The sequence below is a fragment of the Caloenas nicobarica genome, chromosome 1 (genome assembly GCF_036013445.1).
Source record: "Caloenas nicobarica isolate bCalNic1 chromosome 1, bCalNic1.hap1, whole genome shotgun sequence".
In the NCBI taxonomy this organism is placed as follows: Eukaryota; Metazoa; Chordata; class Aves; order Columbiformes; family Columbidae; genus Caloenas; species Caloenas nicobarica.
The window spans coordinates 92,986,031-93,008,334 of record NC_088245.1 but is presented as its reverse complement, the minus strand read 5'-3'; the positions used below and the strand labels follow the sequence as shown (position 1 = coordinate 93,008,334).

Below are 22,304 nucleotides of genomic sequence, written 5' to 3'. Positions count from 1 at the left end.
TGAAATGTTTCAGCAGTCTCTATAGAGAATAACTAGACGAGTTTGGTTATTTATGTTTTTCACTCTTGTATTTTTGTGCCCTTGTTACTTCCATCTTAAAGCACTACAGAAAATCTCATCCCTCTGCTTCATGTTTCCTTTTGTAGGACCACCATCTGCTCCAAGAAATGTTATCTCTAACATCAATGAGACCTCTGTTATCCTGGACTGGAGCTGGCCTCTTGACACTGGAGGTCGGAAAGATGTCACTTTCAACATCATTTGCAAAAAATGTGGAGGAAATGTCAAGATATGTGAGCCATGTAGCGACAATGTGCGATTCTTACCCCATCAGACTGGACTCACCAACACCACGGTGACAGTGGTGGACCTTTTGGCACATACCAATTACACTTTTGAGATTGATGCAGTCAATGGGGTATCTGACTTGAGTGCGTTTTCCAGACAATTTGCTGCTGTCAGCATCACAACTAATCAGGCTGGTGAGTCTCTTTCTGATTACCCTTTCTTTTGTTCAGAACTACTGAGATGTATGTACCTTTGTTTCCTTTGCCTGTTTTACAGGAGTTACTCTGACCGCTCGTGTGCTAGGGTAACTAATTGACTTGAATACACTAGTAAAAGCAAAAGCCGAAACAAACCCAGTGTGTGTTGCTGTCAAAGGACCTGGCAGCATGACTGTTATGATTAACTCCCAGTCCCCAGTTAATAGGCTCTAATAGCAGGCTCACATGGTTCCTTAGCCAGAATGTGTTTTATTAATAAAACCAGATTTTAATAAAACACTCATTTCAATAATCTCCAACACAAATTACTGTAGTAATCTTAGTGATTCATTTTGATTAAATGGAAGTGAAAAAATGCTTTGATGTGAGACACATAAAAAGCTAACATTAAATTAGAGAGGTTTAAAACACTATGGGTTTTTTTTTTTCCTTTACGAGTTGTCTCACCAACTCTGAATTATTGCCAACATGATGGGAGTGTGGAACTGAATACTGAATTAGGTCCTGGTGCTGTAGTTGATAGTGTGCAAAGGGACTGCTCTACTTCTGTGGAGACTTATTAAAGTCATCAAGGCCCTGCGTGAACACAGCAGTATGCCCTGACTATTGGATCAGAGCTTTTGTCACTGCTGCACTATTCTACCATTTGCTTCTCATTTGGCAAGGTTTCATTTATCTGAAAGATGTGAAGAATCTAGAATCTTCTCTAGCATTTGTTTCAGTACCATTTGTTTAGGAGCAATGTTTGCCCATGAAAAGAAACATTAGATCCTGAAATTTCTGTAGTTCTCCATGTGGTTCACCATCAGGAAGCTCTGTACTGGAAGCATGTGTGTGTGCGGCAAGTCTTCTCCCACCTCCTCCCATCCCACATCCTGTCCCCAAAATACCTACATTTCTGTCTTCCTCAAAGCACAAACCAGGTTAACATCATTCTCAGTAGAGGTTCTCCTAGTGAGCTATTTTATTGCAATGCTTTTCACTATACAGGATATATCTCTTGTACTCAGATCACAGATCAGCCTAAGTGGGAGGCATAAAAATGTGAGAACAGACTGTTTCCTGACAGCAGTCACTACATTTCCAAATGCTCTAGAAGACTAACTATGTGGTAGGCAGATGGAGGTGAATTACCCAATTGAAACTTCTTCTCATGACCTCTTTCTCATTTAGGCATTACCTTCAGCTCTGAAACACTCATTTTATGTCCATTCCAAAGAATTTACTACTGTTATAGTTACATTTCTTGGGTATTTGTATCAGCAACTTGGGCAGCCTTTAGTTTGTTTAGTTGCTCTCTTTTCTTCTGTTTTTTTTTTGTATCAGAGAGATTACCTTTCCTCCTGTTCATCACTGTAGCAGTTAAAAATCACCAGGGGACACTCCACAGAATGAACTCCCTAGGATCAGTGAGGGGTATTCCTCTGCTGTGGCCTCCTGCTTTGCAGTGTGTTTCCCCAGGCCCCAGAGCTGGCAGCCTTTTTTACCATGATACCTGGTACATTTTGATTTTGGTTTGGAAAGAATAGTTCCTGTGACATTGCAGAGTCAATGCATTTCTGGACATAGCAAATTTGTTCAATGCAACCCACAGGTTGCTTAAGCAATATGTTTTCTATGTTTATGCATAGCACATTTTTGGTTTAAGTACATTTAGGTGGTGTGGGTTACTACGGGCTTAATTGTGCTAGCTCTTGATCACGCCAATTGGTTTACTGTATTAGAATTCCCCTAGAAGTTCTAAAGTTGCTAAAATTAGACCTTAAATATGTATATAAGTAATTGTTTAGAGTATAATTACAAAAATGTGATTTCTCTTGCATTCCTTTCCTGGTTAGATCACAAAAGGGGGACACACCAGAAGCATATTTTTAGCTAATGTCATGCTTAAACACCTGGGTGGGGACGAAAAGTCTGAAGACCTTAGATTATATTCAACCAACCTTGATTTGGGAACCCTGTACCCTCACAATGGCCATGATGAAGTTGCAGTTTTAATCCTGGATTTTCAGTATCCATGTGCTTTTTTCAAGCACTGTCAGGGCCTATCCCAGCTTAGTGAAAGCTGTTATGCAGAATGTTCCTCCCTCACCCAAAACACTGGTTTTCAAGTATGTGGGTTTCCAAGGGCCCAAATGTTTTACATTTTCTAATGATAAAAATGTGATTTTTGTCGCAGTTCTCTTGGTGGTAAAAATCAGACATTGTACATCTTTACTTCAGATGAACTCAGTTCAAGAAAGGCATTGATTGGCATTATGTTTGCTGGGTCTCTGAGTTCTAAAGGTCTGCTGAAAATTGAACAAACATTTATTTACATATTCTTCACTGTACCCATGCGCATTTCTGCCTATGAATCTGTCACCAGCCTATTTTCTGTAATGCGGAAATCGTGAGATCTGCCACAGTGTGTTAAAATAAATTCAACTGATATGCTGAGTCAGTCAGTTTGCATAGCATCTCCATTTTTGTACATAAACACATCATATACACACATGCATACACATATTTGTAATTTACATATACACGTAGATATATACACACACAAAATGGGTGGCCTTCAATGTTGCTGAAAAATTTGCTAATACCTTTACAATGAGTCTGAGTTTTAGAATCTGTAACAATCTTCAGAAGATTTTCCTGTAGAGTTTTCAAACCTAGTCTAAAAGTAAAGGAAATGTGTGCTTTGTTTTCACTTGTCATGTTTGAAACATCCAGACTCAGATTCTGAAAGATAAACATTTTATAGTACAAAAAGCCAAGATCCAGTCCCCTGAACTGAGGGAAAATCGGAATCACTTGGGAAAATGGATTGTTTTTTTCCTTCCAACTGGCTGGCCTGAGTTTTGCTGTCCTTTTACTGCACTTTGTTTTCTTTCCCTTCCAGTGAAGGTTAAGGAGGAGGCATCTCTGAAAAAAAAGTCTCTTGCAAAACACAGCTAGATAGGTATGACACTGCAATATTTCTAATACCTGTAAGTCTCTCTGTCTTTGGTGTGAAAATAGAGAGGGCACGTATTTCTATTTAGTTTGTTGATCATCCTCTTTGATTACACTCTAATGCATGCCTTCAGTTGCCGCCTGATGCAGCTCCCTCTGAGTTATATGGAAGCTTTCAAGCTTTCTGCTGCTGCCAGAAGAAATCTCTCACCTCACACCAGTAGGTTGCACCACACAGATGTTATCTCCTAATAACACCAATCAGCCCTGTTTAGAAAGGGTCACTGGCTGCTACGGGAGACGATGTGGAACTGGGTGGCCCTGGAGGTGTGTGCTGGTTGTGAACATGCCGCGGAGAGAGGCTGACAGCCAACAGCCGTGCCACGCTGCCTGGCTTCTCGCTAGCGCGATCGGGTGTCTGGGCACAGATATTCTTGCTTTGCTGGGTTTTCTGACCACAGTTCATGGGCTTTTTTAAAATGCATTGATCTGTACAGACCAGAAAGTTGTCTGATCCTTGGAGCTTTATAAGTAACCCAAACACAAAAGACATCCAGTCCAGGTCAGGGTGGTTCTGCATTTGCTGCCTTCGGGCTATAGTAAGCGGAAAACTCGCACTGGAGCCCAAGGAAGTTTTTCATGAAAACAGGGAATTCCCTGAAGAAAGACTAGTATTTGGAAGGGACAACACATTCGTGCTACTGGATAATCAGTTTACAACAATGAGGGAGGGGTTTTTCCAGTGCGGAACACGGCCATTGCGTCAGGAACATACGTGAGTTGAATACACTTTGCAGATGCTGCATGAGAAAATAACAGTTTTGCTGCCATGTCACTGCCATTATGGTACACACACTGTCATACAGGTTGTAGGTGTGAGTCAGGAATGCTGAGCAAAAAGATAGTATTTTAACCAAGGACTTAATTGACTTAGCACCACATTAAATAGACATATTCTCTGCAGTGATCTTTACAATCCAGAGAAGGCTAGGAGAACTTTTAGGACTTGCAGAAATCTACACCATTAGCAGAAAGTGATCTGCCAGGTAGGTCTTAAGAAGCATTGGCCATCCCACTGATATCCCAGCACACACAGTGCTGTTCCCATTTTTTCCTCCGAGTAGATCTGGGGCCACAAGAAGTGGTTCTGATGTTTGATCTAAAATCTGTGTGCTTAGTTTTGTTTCGCTTTGTATTCGTTAGTTCTAGCAACTATAAATTCATGCAAACAATATGATAGTTGCATGTCTAATAAATACTAAATACAGATCTCTCTGTATTTATTGTGTAAAACAAAACAAACACCAAAAGCATCCTCAGCTTCTTGAACTTTGGGAAAGTCTCAAAGTGAGCAATAACAAACAAAATTTGTTATATTCCTGAAAGATAGTGCATTTCCTATCTAACAAATAAATGTGGCGTCTATGAAAGTACAATCCATATGAGTCTATTGGATATAAGCATATACCTAATGATAAAAGTGTATTTAACTGCTTAAGACCCAAGTCAGAAACAAATAGCATTCACTAGCCATTACCTTTAAAGGATCTATTTTTACCTGGAGAAGTTAGAATTGGTTTGTAAAGAATTCTTATTCTAGGTCTGTGAAGTTGAATGAGATGATGTGTAAAATTGATACAGAACATTTCCTCAAAGAGTCATGTTTTTGTCACTGTGAAGAAGCTTAGAGTCTTTGTTTTATCCTGACTTTCCAGAATGTTATTCTGGTGCCCTTCCTCCAGCATGCTATTTTCAATGTCAGTCCTGTAGTTGAGATCAGCCTGCACCTGGGGAACACTAACCCCATGCCCCAGAACATGCTGGAGGACAACTAGCTGGAATGCAGCTTTGCAGAAAAGGACCTGGAGGTCCTAGTGGAGCATCCGGGGTTACAGTAGGAAGAGCAACACCAGCAGGTCAAGGGAGGTGATTTCCCCTCTACTCAGCACTGGTGAGGCCACATGTGGTGTGTCCTGCTTAGCCCCGCCTAGTACGAGAGAGATATGGATATACTGAGGCAAGACCAGTGAAGGATCACTAAGATGATTAAGGGAGAGGAACATTGGTCATATGAGGAGAGGCTGAGAGAGGTGAGACTGCCCATCCTGCAGGAGAAGAGGGTCAGGTAGATCTTATCAATGTGTATAAAGGCCTGACGGAAGTATGTAAAGATAGATTCAGGCTCTCCTCAGCAGTGCCTAGTGACAGGACAAGAAGCAATGGTCACGAACTGAAATATAAGAAATTATCTTTAAATGTAGGAAAAAAAAATATACTCAAAGTGTGATTGGGCACTGGAGCAGGTAGTCCAAAGAGATTGTGGCATTTCCATCTTTGGACTTATTCAAAACCCAACTAATCGAAGACCTGAGCAACCTGCTCTGGCTGACCCTGCTTTTAGGAGAGGATTGGACTAGGTGATGTGAAGAGGCCCCTTCGCACCTCAATCTGCTTGCAACGATTGTGTGCAAAGAGGGTGGCGGCAACTGGAAGGATACCAGGTAAGGGATGGTTCAGCAATTACTGTCCTCTTTTAACTATGATCTTTTCATCCAGGTAGCAAGGCCTTTTCAATGAAATTTGGGAGAGTAAACTCCCCATACGCTTAGTCGAGTTGAAGAGAGAGGAAACCTATGGGTAAAGAGGGGCTGTAAACCTTAATATCCCAACTTCAAAGAAATTCAGGAGAGTATTGTTGAATCATTTGTTTTGGTATTTAGCAACGATAACCTCAAAACTCTTACAATTTGTCACAGCACATGAAGTTTATGCATACATGAATGTGGAAAACTGCAGTAAGATTGGCTTATTTTACAGAATACATCCATAAGACTAGATCAGGGGTGCCAAACTCATTTTCACCGGGGGCCACATCAGCCTTGCGGTTGCCTTCAAAAGGCCAAATGTAATTTTAGGAATGTAACTACTACATTTATACAGTTCTGGGATTACATTCAGTCCTTTGAAGGCAACCGCGAGGCTGATTCGGCCCCCAGTGAAAATGAGTTTGATACCCTTGGACTAGATGGCTTCAGAGAGAGAGAATTGTTTTAGTTAAATTGCCTGTGGGTTACTGCCTCCTTCCTAAGCTCATCAGAGAGCCTGCAGGATCCAGTCTTATTCATCCCTGTATTGTACAGCATTATTGTATGCTATGGTACTATACCAAACAGCTATGGTACTCCCCCTTGCTCAGCAATTAGGAAACTGAGACCTACTTTCCACTAACTAGCTTTCCCCATGTGAATATTAGGATGCCTGATTATGGGGGGAAGTGGTTTTAAATTGCATGTGAGCATTTCAGCTAAACTTCTGCAAACCTCTGAAGAGTCATATTACTCTAAGAATTAGCTTTTTCCTACTCTTTTTTTTTTTACATTGCAGTAGTACAGTTTCGCTATGGAGACAGATAATTTATGCTTGAAGATGCTATGTAAGCTCTAGAATATTAACTGCTGTCCTAAGCGAGCTTGTCTACAGCTTTATCTTTAATTTCCATGTACCATATTCAAATGGCTCTGGGTCACCATGTAGGGTAGCAAATCCATTTGTCCAGGTTAGACTGGAGGGACCACAGCGGCAAAGCAAAGACAATGAACAGAATCAAAACCCTGTATAGGGTAGGTGAAAACAAACAAGTTAAGTCTGTGACTCTCTTTCTCCCACAGCCTTTTCCTGGATAGAGCAGCTACTCCATGTCAGGTTGTACATGCTACTTTGCATGTGTGTCTTCCTGAGCTCTTACCCTTTCTATTATTTCCAAAATGATTCAGTGTCCAAGTTTCCAGAAAAAAATTTTTAGCAGCAAAGTTTAATGAAAAGAATTCTATTTTCTGTGTTTTCCAAACATACCCATGCTGGTGCCTAAACATTTTTTTTAATACCTCAAGTCTTTACTGCATGCCTGCTTGATAATAAAATAAACTGTTTATTTTAATCGCTAAAAGCACAGTGTAACAGCTTTAAATGCAGCTTTATGTTTGATTAGTTCTTAAGGACTTAAGGCCTTGTAAACCAAGGTCTCAACAGTGCAGCTGTGAACGGTGGTAGCAAGTGAGTTCAGCTACAATAAGCCAGTGTCAGTACTAAATCGATTCCAGAGAGTCTCGTGCTGACACATATCCTGGCATCACGAGAGGAACAAAGGGGACATGTTGTAACAAGAGACCTCCTCTGCCTTCATTTCAACCCAGCTCTTCAACGTAATCCATATATGATTCAGATAGTTGAAAAAAAAATACTGGAGTATAAATAAGAATCTCTGCTTATCTGCTGTAGAAAGAAATGCAAAGGAAAGAGAGGAGGCTTTTTGTGGGCTAAATTCTACCTTGAGATGTCAGTCTTTTCCTAGTAACTGTAGAAAGTGATTTGGCTCCTCAATTAAGTGACTAAAGGTGCCTAAACCTGAGTTTTGGTCCCCCCACACAGGTCAGCTGTGCACTTGTAAATTGTTGATTCCTTTCTCTGCACAGCTCCTTTCATATAGGAAACTTGAAAAGAATAACCATCCTTGGATCCAAACTGAGGGAGGTATCTACATAAACTATAATGTAAAGAATAACAAAAACCCAGCTACACCATATATAATCTCTGGCTTTCCTAGAGGAGGAATAGCCTGATTGTGAGGAGTCTTCTCCTTTTGTCTTCTGTGTTTCTAAAACTCACAAAGCAGAACAATTCCTGTAGCCTGTTTAATTGTCTTGCTTGATCATTTAACCCATGCATGAAAAGGTGTAGGAAAACAGATGACTGCAATTGTGGCTGTGCATGTGGATTTCTGCATGGCAGCATCATGTCTGGAAGTTGACTCCATAATCTATCTCTCTCTCTATTTTTTTTTTTCTGGATTCATGAATAACAAAGTAATTAAAACACATCAACCAGATATTTTATTCAGGTGTAAACACACAGTCTAGTCTCCTCTTTCCCTCTCTTTCTTAACTATGTTAGCAGTCAAATCTAGCAGTTTTGAAACGCAGAAGGGTTAAGTCTGTTTAAGGAGAAGGTAACTGACAAGGCATGATGGAGTTTCTGCAAGGGTGAAGATTGATCATAGAAGCTTGAGAACAAAACTGACCTAGGTACACAAATTGGGATGACTGGGAGGAGAGTTAAAGGGTAGACGTAGCTGGCTTGTAATATCTTGATCTACATGTCATTTGCAGATTTAAAATTTCAAGCTATCCTTTAGTTTCAGCTTGGAGGATAAACATTTAAAATGGAGAAAGAATCAGTAAATTTGTCAGTGCTATTATAAACAAAGACTCACTTAGCTCCCAGGAAAAGTTGTTAAAATCTCCTCAGAACTAGAATTTTATTTGCCCAAAGTCTGTGGCTTCAAGGGAATAAATTCAGCACCAAGCGGGCACCAAGCTTTATTTCAATACATGTCTTTGATTACCTGCAGAAACTGTGATGCTATTTATGTGCTCAGCCTTTATTCTGTTAAGCTAGACTGCACTGTCTTCAGCAACTCACAAATGATGTGTGATGCTCCCTGTTTAAATAAAATCCATGTTTAGAAAGGGTTGTGTGCACTTTACAATCTATATCCCAAGGCAGATCCCTTAAGTAGATCTGTCTTCTAAGAGAGACAATTTGAGAAAGCCACAGATGTTTGGTGCATGATCTATTTCTTTCTTTCCCTATGGTCCTTATAAAAAGGACAAGAAGATAGACTTATTAAAAGTGAGCTAATGACATGATGTAGGGAGTCTCTGGTTCATTGAGTGTTATTACAGCTGTGCCCCATTACGTACTGAATACCTGGGACATGCTTGTTTTCTTGAATGACATTTATCTTTTGAGTTTCAAACATTCCTGGCATAAATAAAGATTTTACGCTTTTCAAATGTGTTTTACAGTTCAGCCCAGAGGCTATTCAAGGATCATTTTAACTCAATAAAACTCCTCCTTTAGGGATATAAAAGGGAAGTGTTTTAACAATGTCACTCCATGCAAAGCCTGTTATTAGCTAGAGACATTCTGCCTGCAAAGCCTTTGATCCCTTTTCCCCTGAATGTCAAGGAAGCTCTGCCGAGGCTTCAAACTCTGTGACATACATTGGTCTCTTCTGTGCGCACACAGTTCTCATGTGAACACTCGTGACCTTAGAAGAAGTTTGCAGGTGAAGTTTGTGGCTCATCCAGTGCTTTTCACTTCCAATGCTTTTAGCTACCTTTCCCAGAGGTCTCAGTGAAGTTGTATTCAGCAATCAGTGGATCATGGTTTTCCCTACTGCTTCTCTTATAGTCTTAACATGAGGCTAAGTGTGGATTCTCATTTAATATCTTGGTTTTGTAAAATAGTAAAAATAAAGAAATATAGGTAAACAGGATGCTTAGCACTCAGGTATTCCTTGGACTTCTCTCTTGCTTTCCCTTATCTACGCTAGCATTCTCAGTAATCACTGAGGGAAATAGTCAGTGTTCCTCTTGATGGTAAACAAAGCTATCAACTTCCCTTGCTTGTTGAAGCTATTCCATCTGGACAATGTGCAGACTGGGGACAGCTGGGAAAAAGATGTTACTTGTTTCTTCGGGTTTGGGGACTATTCCTGTCAATGGGAATTATTAATGTAAGAATTATTTTTTAAAAGCATTTTAATATAAAACCAAATTATAAATTCAAAGTTATGCACCCCTGCATGTACAGTCTTCACATACATGAACCTTTGATTTTACTCAGACCAGCTACATAAGCTGATCTGAGCTTGAGGATGTGTCATCCTGCTCGTGAAGACAGGTACCTTCTTAAACCAGTAGACTTTGTTCTGAAAACTGAAGACTTTGCTTCTTCTCACTAGTGCCAACTTCCCAGTGTTGCAAAGTGAACGTCCTCAGAATTTGTAAGCTTGATGCCAGAAATCCCTCAAGGAAGTTATATTTCTTTGTTTCTTTTTACTTTTCTTGCAGTGTCTAATTCTACAGTAGAATACATATGAAAAAGTTTTCTTTTTAACATTCCTTCTAGTAAACTATGCTTCTCTCTATAAAGAAACTGTTTCAGACCAAACAAAAATAAATCACCCCAAAATCCAAAAGAAAGTGAAAGGAGATGTGATCACCTTTCAAGTCTGTTCCATCAGAGATTCTCCTGTCCTGTTTAACCTTAGTAAAACCAAATGGTCCAAATCCCTCTGTGAAACTACCAAAGAATGACAAGACGTTTCAGAAATATTGTTTCCATTCGCAGTGTTTTCTGACCAGGTTGAAAAGATTCTAATGGAACTTACTGACAGACCAGTTCAGGAGCTCTTGGTGTTTACTTAAAAGGAGAGAAGTACTTTCTGTCATAAATTACTTATATGACGGCAATTGTCTTCTCCAGTTTTGGATACGGGCATTTCTAGAGATGGTACTAAAATACTTCTTAAATTGTGAATGTGATTTCTGTGGCTGAGGTAATAACTAAACTTTCACAGAAAGGGGAAACCTACTCAGCAGCTGACAGTTGAAGTCACGAGTATGGTGAATAGATTCTTCTTTCTGAAATCTTCCTATGAGGAAGCCTGGGGCTCTAACATCCTATAAAGTAATGTAACAATGGGGCAGGAAAGGCAAAGCAAAACTGTTTATTTTAAACTGATACGGTCTTAAACACATTCAGGGAAAAATATGAAGTATTGCGAATCTCCCACCATCACCATCTCAAACAGAGAACAGAAAGAATAACATTTGTGTTATGAGTACCTTTGGGCTGAATCCTTATGAAAGCATATATGGCATTTGTCTCCTCTCTGAAATAACAGCTGCAACCGCCATGGCACCATAATTTTCAGTTTCTGAAGCGAGTGCCTTGTCCAGCCTGATACTTCCCAAATGGACGTGGCATTTCCACGATTTATTACACACATGTTAAACATATGAGCAAGTCTAGTATTTTGTTTGCTCTGCGAAAGGCATTTACTATCTCTTTTAATAAAAAGAGGGAGGACCAAGAACATGAATGTGCAGCACTTAATGAAGTTTGCTTTTAATTTAGAATTTATTTGTAAGAGTGGGAAGTGAGCTCTGATAATCACTTGTATAGTGACAGCTGCTGCCCAGAAGGCTGCTTTTCTCTGCACTTGAGAGCAAAATCAAGCAGCTGCCTTTTAGTGCCATTCCTGCTGAAGCTGCTTGTTTTCCCCTTCCCAGTTCTCTGCTGGCTTTCCTTCATGGCACCTGTGCAATGCCTGCAGACATGGTGGAGTCTGTGACCACAGGCTGGAGTCCACCAGAGGCATTTGGGTACTTCTGCCATCATGCAGGCAATCATTCATTAAAATAACCATGAACAAGTTAGTCTTTAAAATGTTTGGGAGAAACACACACGGCTCCCACAGACAGCTTTGGTTCATCCAAAGTTAGCCTGCTTCTGTTCGTCCTTAAAGTTTTGTCTGTCTTTCTCTTTCTTTCTCTTTCTTTCTCTTTCTTTCTCTTTCTTTCTCTTTCTTTCCTCCTTTCCTCCTTTCTTCCTTTCTTTCCTTTCTTCCTTCCTTTCACTCTCTCTCTCGCTCCTTTCTTCCTTCCCTCCTTCCCTCCCTCCTTCCCTCCTTCCCCCCTTCATCTCTCTTCCGCTCCTTCTTTCGCTCTCTCTCGCTCTTTTCTTTCTTTCTTTCTTTCTTTCTTTCTTTCTTTCTTTCTTTCTTTCTTTCTTTCTTTCTTTCTTTCTTTCTTTCTTTCTTTCTTTCTTTCTTTCTTTTTCTCTTCCTTTCTTCCTTTCTTCCTTTCTTTCTTCCTTCCTTCCTTTCTTCCTTCCTTTCTTCCTTCCTTTCTTCCTTCCCTCCTTCCTTCCCTCCTTCCTTCCTTCCCTCCTTCCTTCCTTCCTTCCTTCCTTCCTTCCTTCCTTTCTCTCTCTCGCTCCTTCCTTCCTTTCCTCCTTTCTTCCTTCCTTTCTCTCTCTCTCGCTCTCTCTCACTCTTCTCTTTCTCCTTCTTTCTTTCTTTCTTTCTCCTTCTTTCTTTCTCTTTCTTTATCTTTCTTTCTCTTTCTTTCTCTTTCTCTTTATCTTTCTGTCTCTTTTTCTCTCTTTCTCTCTCTCTTTCTCTCTCTCTTTCTCTCTCTCTTTCTCTCTCTCTTTCTCTCTCTCTTTCCTTCCTCCTTTCCTTCCTCCTTTCCTTCCCTCCTTCCCTCCCTCCCTCCTTCCTTTTTTTCTTTCTTCCTTTCTTCCTTCCTTTCTCTCTCTCTCTCGCTCCTTTCTTCCTTCCTTTCTTCCTTTCTCTCTCGCTCCTTCCGTCCTTCCTTCCTTTCCTCCTTTCTTTCCTTCCTTCCTTTCTTCCTTTCTTCCTTCCTTTCTCTCTCTCTCTCGCTCTTCTCTTCCTTTCTTCCTTTCTTCCTTTCTTCCCTCCTTTCTTCCCTTCTTCCTTCCTCCCTTTCCTTTTCCCTTTTGAAGGGGGATGGGGTTGTAGCTGGGCTTGCATCAGTGGGGCAGCACGCTGGAATCAATAAAGACCGGGAGGCCCCCCAGGCCCCTAGGGTGAAATCGGTGTACTCAGCTCGCTCCCTGAAGTGCCTGTACACCAATGCGCGCAGCATGGGGAATAAGCAGGAGGAGTTAGAAACCTGCGTTCAGTCAGGAGATTATGATCTGGTGGCAATTACAGAGACATGGTGGGACAGCTCACATGACTGGAATGTGGTCATGGATGGCTATGCCCTTTTCAGGAAAGACAGGCCGGCCAGGCGTGGTGGTGGAGTTGCTCTTTATGTGAGAGAGCAACTGCAATGTATAGAGTACTGTCCAGGCGCGGTTGAGGAGCGAGTTGAGAGTCTGTGGGTGAGAATTAAGGGGCAGGCTGGCAGGGGTGACACTGTTGTGGGTGTCTATTACAGGCCACCAGATCAGGGTGAGGAAGTTGATGAGGCCTTCTGCGGGCAGCTGAGCGTGGCCTCACAGTCACAGGCTCTGGTTGTTATGGGGGATTTTAACTTCCCTGATGTTTGCTGGAAGGACTACTCAGCCAGCCAGCCTCAGTCTAGGAGGTTCCTCCAGTGCATTGACGATAACTTTCTGATGCAAATGGTGGAGGAGCCGACTAGAAGAGGTGCGCTGCTGGATCTCGTCCTCGCTAACAAGGAGGGTCTGGTCGAAGCAGTAAAGGTGGGGGGCTGCCTTGGTTGCAGTGACCATGAGATGGTGGAGTTCAGAATCTCCTGTGGTGGGAGCAGAATACCGAGCAAAATTGCAACCCTGGACTTCAGCAGGGCCGACTTTGGCCTTTTCAAACAGTTGCTGGAGGAAATCCCGTGGGCAAGGCTGCTTGAAGGTAAAGGGGCCCAAGATAGTTGGTTAACTTTCAGGGACTGCTTCTACCAAGCTCAAGATCAGTGCATCCCGACGTGCAGGAAGTCAAGGAGGGGAGCCAGGAGACCTGCGTGGTTAAACAGGGAACTGCTGGGCAAACTCAAGTGGAAGAGGAGAGTTTACAAATCATGGAAGGAGGGGCTGGCCACTTGGGAAGAATATAAGGCTGTTGTCAGAGGATGTAGGGAGGCAACTAGGAAAGCTAAGGCCTCCTTAGAGTTAAACCTGGCGAGAGGGGTCAAGGACAACAGGAAGAGGTTCTTCAAATACATGGCAGATAAAACTAACACCAGAGGCAATGTAGGCCCACTGATGAACGGGGTGGGTGCCCTGGTGACAGAAGATACAGAGAAGGCAGAATTACTGAATGCCTTCTTTGTCTCTGTCTACTCTGCCGGAGGCTGTCCTGAGGAGCCCCGTACCCCTGAGGCCCCAGAGGAAGGCAGGGCAATGGAGGAGTCTGCCTCAGTTGATGAGGACTGGGTTAGGGAGCAATTAAGCAATCTGGACACCCATAAATCCATGGGTCCAGATGGGATGCACCCGCGGGTGCTGAGGGAGCTGGCTGAAGTCATTGCTGGACCGCTCTCCATCATCTTTGCCAAGTCTTGGGAAATGGGAGAGGTGCCTGAGGACTGGAGGAAAGCAAATGTCACTCCAGTCTTCAAAAAGGGCAAGAAGGAGGACCCGGGCAACTATAGACCAGTTAGCCTCACCTCCATCCCTGGGAAAGTGATGGAACACCTTATCCTTGGTGCCATCTTAAGACATATCAAGGATAAGAGGGTCATCAGGGACAGCCAACATGGCTTCACCAAGGGGAAGTCGTGTTTGACCAACCTCATAGCCTTTTATGAAGACGTAACAAGGTGGATTGACGATGGCAGAGCAGTGGATGTGGTCTACCTTGACTTCAGCAAAGCATTTGACACCGTCTCCCACAGCATCCTCACGGCAAAACTGAGGAAGTGTGGACTGGATGATCGGGTAGTGAGGTGGACTGCAAACTGGCTGAAGGAGAGAAGCCAGAGAGTTGTGATCAATGGGGCGGAGTCTGGTTGGAGGCCTGTATCTAGTGGAGTGCCTCAAGGGTCAGTTCTGGGACCAATACTGTTCAATATATTCATCAATGACTTGGATGAGGGAATTGAGTGTACTATCAGTAAGTTTGCTGATGACACCAAGCTGGGAGGAGTGGCTGACACGCCAGAAGGCTGTGCTGCCATCCAGCGAGATCTGGACAGGCTAGAGAGTTGGGCGGGGAAAAATTTAATTAAATATAACAAGGGCAATTGTAGAGTCTTGCATCTGGGCAGGAACAACCCCAGGTTCCAGTACAGGTTGGGGAATGACCTATTAGAGAGCAGTGTAGGGGAAAGGGACCTGGGGGTCCTGGTGGACAGCAGGATGACCATGAGCCAGCACTGTGCCCTTGTGGCCAGGAAGGCCAATGGCATCCTGGGGTGTATTAGAAGGGGGGTGGTTAGTAGGTCCAGAGAGTTTCTCCTTCCCCTCTACTCTGCCCTGGTGAGACCTCATCTGGAATATTGTGTCCAGTTCTGGGCCCCTCAGTTCAAGAAGGACAGGGAACTGCTGGAGAGAGTCCAGCGCAGGGCAGCAAAGATGATGAAAGGAGTGGAGCATCTCCCTTATGAGGAAAGGCTGAGGGAGCTGGGGCTCTTTAGCTTGGAGAAGAGGAGACTGAGGGGTGACCTCATCAATGTTTATAAATATATAAAGGGTGGGTGTCACGAGGATGGAGCCAGGCTCTTCTCGGTGACGACCAACAGTAAGACAAGGGGTAATGGGTTCAAACTGGAACACAAGAGGTTCCACTTAAATGTGAGAAGAAACTTCTTCTCAGTGAGGGTGACGGAACACTGGAACAGGCTGCCCAGGGGGGTTGTGGATTCTCCTTCTCTGGAGACATTCAAAACCCGCCTGGACGCCTTCCTGTGTAACCTCACCTAGGTGTTCCTGCTCTGGCAGGGGGATTAGACTAGATGATCTTTCGAGGTCCCTCCCAATCCCTAACATTCTGTGATTCTGTGATTCCACATTTTGAGGTGTGTAAATGCCCAGATCTTGATAGTCCCCTCCCAGAAACTGGGAACCTTTTCACCCACTTCTTCATGATTGCACCCTGCTAAGATCCAGCCCGGATCCTGTGTGAGGGCCCTGTAGGCCGACATGGGCCTTTTGCTGTCGGGGTGGCTGGACTCCATAACGCCTGCTCCCTGGCGACACGAAAGGACAGGGAAGGTGCGTTGCCTTCTGGCTGACAGTCGCCTAATGATGTTGCGGAATCAGATGACATTTTACAGCCCAAGTTGTAAAAATACATTGAGTCTGCTTCAGCTCAAGGAAGAGGTGCAGGAATGCAAATACAAGCGCTGTGCTAGTTTAACTACGTGTCCTGCAGATTACAGGGCAAAGGACTGTGTCTGCACATGCAGTGAAGGGGTCAGTAATTGTATCTGGAAGAGGAGCGTGTAGGGTTTAGCAGGTTTCCAAAGTGTTGTTAAAGCGTAGCTGTTTCCTCCTCCTCCTGCCTCCTGGGAGGCACCTGGGGACGCAGTGCTGACTGAGCCCTCTTGGAATGTGCCTCTGGGATCAGCCTTGCAGAGGGCAGCAGCATCTTTCACCGCACTTATCGGAGAAAGTAAATAGTAATGCAGTCAGAGGAGGTTTACCGTAGTGCAACTCCTGCTTTCTGTGAGCCGTCTTCTGTAATAAACCCCTTAGATGTTAATCTGCAGACTAGATGTTGGAGATGTAAAGGATCCAAGGACAAGCGTAGTAGTTCATGCAGGCATCATGTTAATGTGATCATGTCATTGTACTGATTTGCAAGCCATTACTAAGGACTGTGTCATGAATTGAATACTGGTTGGTAGTGGAATGGTTGGATAAACCTAAAGATAAAAAGGCTGGTTCACAAAAAGCCAGATGGTGAGTTCTCATTGCTTGAGTGAAAAGTGTATGTGCAGGATTATGAGCAGTGCCAGACCACACCATACGTGGGTGCCTAGCCCTTGCACCGGGCTAAGCTCTCACGTGTATCCTGACTTGGCAGATGTGACTCCAGTTTTCAAGAGAAAACGTCTCTGCGTGAGAGACTGGTTTGTTGATTCAGGCATTGGTATTTCCACTTTGACTTGTATGATAGTTTTGTGGTTTGGACATTGGTTCTCTAAGATTTACAGATTTGGATTTGGGTCCCAGTGGATCCTACTGTCAGAGGCTGCAGATTTAATTTTCAGATTACGATCTTTATTTACTGTTCTTGTTCCACATTACCTCCTAGGAGCATCTAGACATTAAAGAAAATTGATATATTGTATCAGATGACAGTATTATGATTAGATAATAAAATCATCAGTTTTCTAATGAAAGTAAAGGAACAAACTTTACATTTATTCAGCAGTGCAGAAGAATTTGCAATTTCGGTAATACAGTCAGCTCTGCTGGCTCAGATATGTTACTGGTCACCATCTTTCAGCATAACTTGAAACAGTTTACTCTCTGATGCTGATAGCTGGTTGCTAGCAAAAGCTGGAAGTGAGCAGGCGATGGTCATTTTAGAATGAAAACCTTTCCTGAGGTTTAATTTGATACAGAGACCTAAGCAAGAAACAACAGGACTCTAAATATTTCAGCAGTTGTACCCACATGGCTTCCCAAAGTTAATACTGAGTTTTCTCTGTCACAGCACAGGGAATTTTCTTCCAGTGTATATATACATCTGTAAGCCAGTCACATATGAAAACAATAAGGAAAAAGTCAATAAGGAGATTTATATACAGCTGCTATTAAACTGGAGGAAAACAAATGATCTGTTGGGGTCAGTTTCACTGGGAAATCAATTTGAGCAGAGTTTTATTGTCCCCTCTGCTAGATCCTTCATGTTATTTGCTTGCACCTTTAACAGTCATGAGTGAGGAGGTTTTTACACTTGTGAGTCTAAGCTCCCTGGATCATTGCGATCGTTACCTTTTCAACATCCACATTCCCAGTTGTCACAAATGCTACCTAACAACATTGAGTGCTCAAAGTACATTTCCCCTTGTAACTCTAGGGAGTTTTGAAAGTTCATATTAACTGCTTAAACTAGTCATAAACCGGTTAGGCTGCAGTACCAGACAAACAGTAACCACCTGATGCATAAAAATGCATTGCATGTGACTATTGAGAATAAGCACCTTTTTTCTTAAGGAAAAAGTGACATAACCTCTCAATGCATGGCCACACAAGCTCGAAGCTAATTGTAAAAAAAAAAAAAAATAATCCAACAACCCTTATTGAGAGAAGTTAGGAGTACTAATACATTAATCAAAACACCAATAAAATGTAAATACATAGAGGTATATGAGACACAGAATTTATCCAACAATCACTGAAACAGCATTTATTCAACTTCTTAGTCTAAGAAAGTACTCTCCTTAAGTTTTTCCTTGAAATGTATACTGTCTAAATGATAATTTAGCCTAACTTTCTGTGGATATTGATGCTTTAATATAATTTTAGGAACTTCAATTTATCTTAAAAAGCTTCATAATATGTCACTTTTTTGCTAGCCAATAGTTTTTGTCAATAGAAGCTGCAGGCATTTAAAATATTTGTTCCAGCATTATGTTGTTGCAAAATCTAATTGTCTTTTACTTTAAGAAAGGGAAATCCTGGAAGTGCAATGGAAAATTGATGTTTTAAATATGAAGAGCTTCTGATCCTTTCTGTAGCCTGATTTTTAATTCAGTCTCAACCTACTGTAGTTTTTTTGGTGGTCTTCAGTAAAGAGGAAGCTCTCAACTCTCTCTTCCTCATCCAGAAGACTAAAGACTTTTAGTCTTTATAAGCATCACTGTTTAATCATTTGTAATTTAGCTTCTTTTAACTGCAGTTTCTCTCTCTGCTGTTTTTTTCAGACTCTTCCAAGTAAATAATAAAATATAATACATAAGCTGTTCTGATGAGAAGACAGGACTAGTGGTGTTACAAAATGAAAACTGAGGCTGACTTCTACTTTGGGCCAGAAATGATTCCTCTGAGATTAACATAGCTTTCTTGACTTAATTGGAGATTTTTTCTGCTTCATAGGAAATATTCAAGAACTTGAGAAAAAAACCCTCCTATGAAAATAAGTATATCTCAAAAGGCACTATTTAGAACACAATTCATGTTTTGATTTATTACGCTGTATCCTAGAGATGTGTACAACAATAAATGTAATCCGTGATGCAGATATCAAGTTATTCCTCCTAAATGTGCCCCAGACTTGAGCTGGGGCCATAGGTCAGGAAGGTGCTTCTGTTGTCATACGACTGTCCCTGTGCAGGACAATACATACTTACAACTTACCTCAACTTTTACTGTATCTTAAATCCATCGGTTGCAGTAGATTTAAAAGTAAACTTAGAAGTTATCTGAACAAGATGTTTTCTTAATTTAGGGTTCAGGGACTTCCACCATTTTTCTAACCAAACTATCTAACAAGTATAGCAGAAAAACAAAAAAGATTGCATTCAGATTTAAAACTTTAACAGAACTAGATTCTTGCCGACCAGCAAAGAAAACTCCTGCTATGTGTTGTGCTGGCAGTTTTTTCATTTTAACTCACCTTGGTCAAACCAAAGGGTAGTTGACGTGTTCATCAGTCAATCTTGTGTGTTGGTAGAGGGGCAAGTTCTGGACATAGGCAAAGAAACAGTTTAGTAAATATGGAGGCAGACATCAGTCGTGGGGGGCAGCAGACACAGCAGAAGAGCCAGGCCACCTCTGTCTCTCGGCGTACAGCAGCGTGTGGTTTGGGGAAAGCCGGGTTGCAGCCCCCCGGGCACAGCATCCTCACACCTTGCTCTGCCCCCATCCACGCAGGGTCTGTAAGGATGCCTGTTGGGGATGCTCACATCAGGGTTTATCCTTGCCACGCGCTACTCTCCTTTGTACAGAATAGAATAATTTTGTTTGGAAAAGACCTTTCGGATCTTTGAGTCCAGACATTAACCTAACACAGTAGGGTCCTGGTGCTGAACTCATCCCAGGAGCAGCACTGTTCAGTTTTGCCTGTGCTTCAAAGAGCTGTAAGCCTGACCTGGTGCCCGGAGAGTAATTGCTGGAAGAGGTTCTTGTGAGGGCTCTCCTCTCCGGAGCTCTGTTCCATGCAACAGGAATGCAGAGGGGAACAAAATCAGCTACTGCTTGTGAGATCCAGTGTGAACACAGAGAGATAATGGGAACAGCAGGAAAACTATGAAGTGTATCTACCCAGATACTGAGGCTTTAACAACCTGTGTGCTTTAAAATTAAAATGCTCGGATGAAATACAAGACGGTTGAACAAGATGGGGAAAAAAAGGAGATAATATAAAAGATTAAAAATTAAAATTGTTACAAATACATATCTTGCCCTCTGAACACAGTGTGCTTTATGTTCTAGAAATAAATAATTTGAATAGTTGACCACTGAAATATCTGAAGACATTGTTCCTTTATGCACTGAAGATTAACGCCTTAAAACTAGGTAACTTTTGTAATCAACGTAGTTAAAGTAAAGTGGTGGTTTAGGCAGATTTGGAATACGTAATTCCCATATTGCTGAGGTTCAGTAGCTGTGGCGTGGCCTGGCATGCAGCACTGTGTTGTAGAACTTGGATCTGTTCTGCGCATGGGATTGAAAGTGCCTGAAACTTTGTGTTCCTCGTGATTATCCATCTCCCTTCCATTTACCCATGCAGTGGGATGCTGTCTTTTCCAGACACTTTGTGTGTATAATTTGTAAGCAGCTTTGGGAACCCTAGGGATTAGAAAGGTATATGAATGTTTTATAATGTTATTGATAACTGCAGAGCAGACGCTTTTCTGATAAACTGCTGTGAGATAAGTTACTGGTAGCATCTGCAGAGATGTGTGTAAATGAGCTCAAAATAATTAATACTGTGTTAGAAGAAAGCTTTTTTTAAAGCACATCTGTATTGGAGCATATAAGATTATTCCAGCCTGGCCTGAGAGTGTGTTATAGCACAAATTACCATAATTTATTAGGGGAAAAGCCATTTATGTTAATCATCTATTAATTATTCATAAAAATCTATATTAATGTTACCTTAATGGGGAGCATTACCAGCTGGGCTACTGGTCTTGCCAATCTATTCATGTACCAAAAAAAAGAAAAAAAAAAAAAGGAAAAAAAAATATGAATAGCAATAGCTTGATTTAAAAAGAAGACATAAAAATGACTTATAAGAGTATAAAAGCAGCAAGCATGAGTATATGAGTTAACATAGAGCTGGGTACAGTAGAGTAGTCCAGCCAGCTACCACTTTGTATTTTGGCTCTAGCACTGGTTTGTGCCTGAGTGGAATTCAAGTGGAATTACTGAAGGATGTTTATTACAAACCAGTTGTGTATACCTTGCACTAATGCTTTTCAGCTCTCAGCAAGCATAAATCTGGTGAGTCTGAGTAAAATAGAAATTCCCATTCTGCTTTAAAACCAAACCAAACCAACTAACCAAACAAGCAGAAACCAATCAATCAAACAACCACAAAAAAACCCCTCCAAAATCTGATTTCAGTAATTTAAATTCAGGATGAGTTTTTTCCTGCTGTGGGGAAAAAAAAAAAAATTGCAAGTTTTTAATCTTCTCAGAAAGCTATTGTGAACCACGTCTCATGTGAAAATGCTGCTCAGAGGATATGTTTCAACCCAGAATGAATGTGGAAGTGTGTATATACGTGTGTGCTTGTGCGAGTGTATGTATCTTTCTAGATGTTCTAGTCAATTAAAGAAGGATGTCAATGTTTAGACTCTGACTCAAGACTAGAAAGTCTGTTTTGATGGAAGTTGAGAAAAATCAAACGCAGAATGGATTTTTCAAAATTTATTTTAATTAAAACTTTTTTTTTTTCTGGTTTTTGAAAGATCTCTTGCAGGAATGAAAATCCAAACAGAAAGGGCACTCACTAAGACATGCAAATGTGTAATGCCTGTAAAGTGCAACTAGTTTTATATGAACAGTAAAAGCTTCATAGGATTCAGCTGAAATTAAATTGTTTAGATCAGCTAGAGCATTTTTATTAGGATAGCACAATGTTGAACTTATAAACACATTTGTTTTACATGTTAAGATAAAAGACTGTTTATTGGTAAAAGTTTTTTGTTTTGTTTTGTTTTTTTAAATTGCAATTATTACCTTTAACACGTGACCTATAAGTTAGCACCCGATCACTTTCGGCCAAAACCATGGAAAAGGAGCAGTTGGAGCGGGCTAACCCAAAAGAAGCAGAAAAAATTATTAACAAAATTGCATGACTTTCAATGAGTCCAGGAAATGTAGACCAGGTCTTGGAACAATGTGTAGAGCTGGGTGGTCTAAAGCTGAACTGGTGTTCAAGAATCTTAGATAATTATAATTTTTTTTCCTGTAACGTTGATAATACTTCCAAGTTTTGAGTGGTGGGTGAGAGTCTGTGGCATGCAATTGATTGTCATGCCTAACTGATTAATACAGATCAGAAATGAGGTTATTTTGTAGTTCAGGATTTTTTTCTTCAGATTTCATTTTCAAAGAAAT

General features: G+C 41.5%; 1 protein-coding gene across 4 annotated transcripts in view; it reads left to right on the top strand.

Moving 5' to 3' along the window:
* EPHA3 (EPH receptor A3) overlaps nucleotides 1-22,304 on the top strand; it is a 245,289-nt gene that overhangs the window by 157,397 nt on the left and 65,588 nt on the right. For all 4 annotated transcript variants that reach the window (XM_065657430.1, XM_065657422.1, XM_065657450.1 and 1 more), the window contains one exon: nucleotides 147-482. In XM_065657430.1, coding sequence (XP_065513502.1) covers nucleotides 147-482 — 336 coding nt within the window. The remainder of the gene's footprint in view (nucleotides 1-146; nucleotides 483-22,304) is intronic.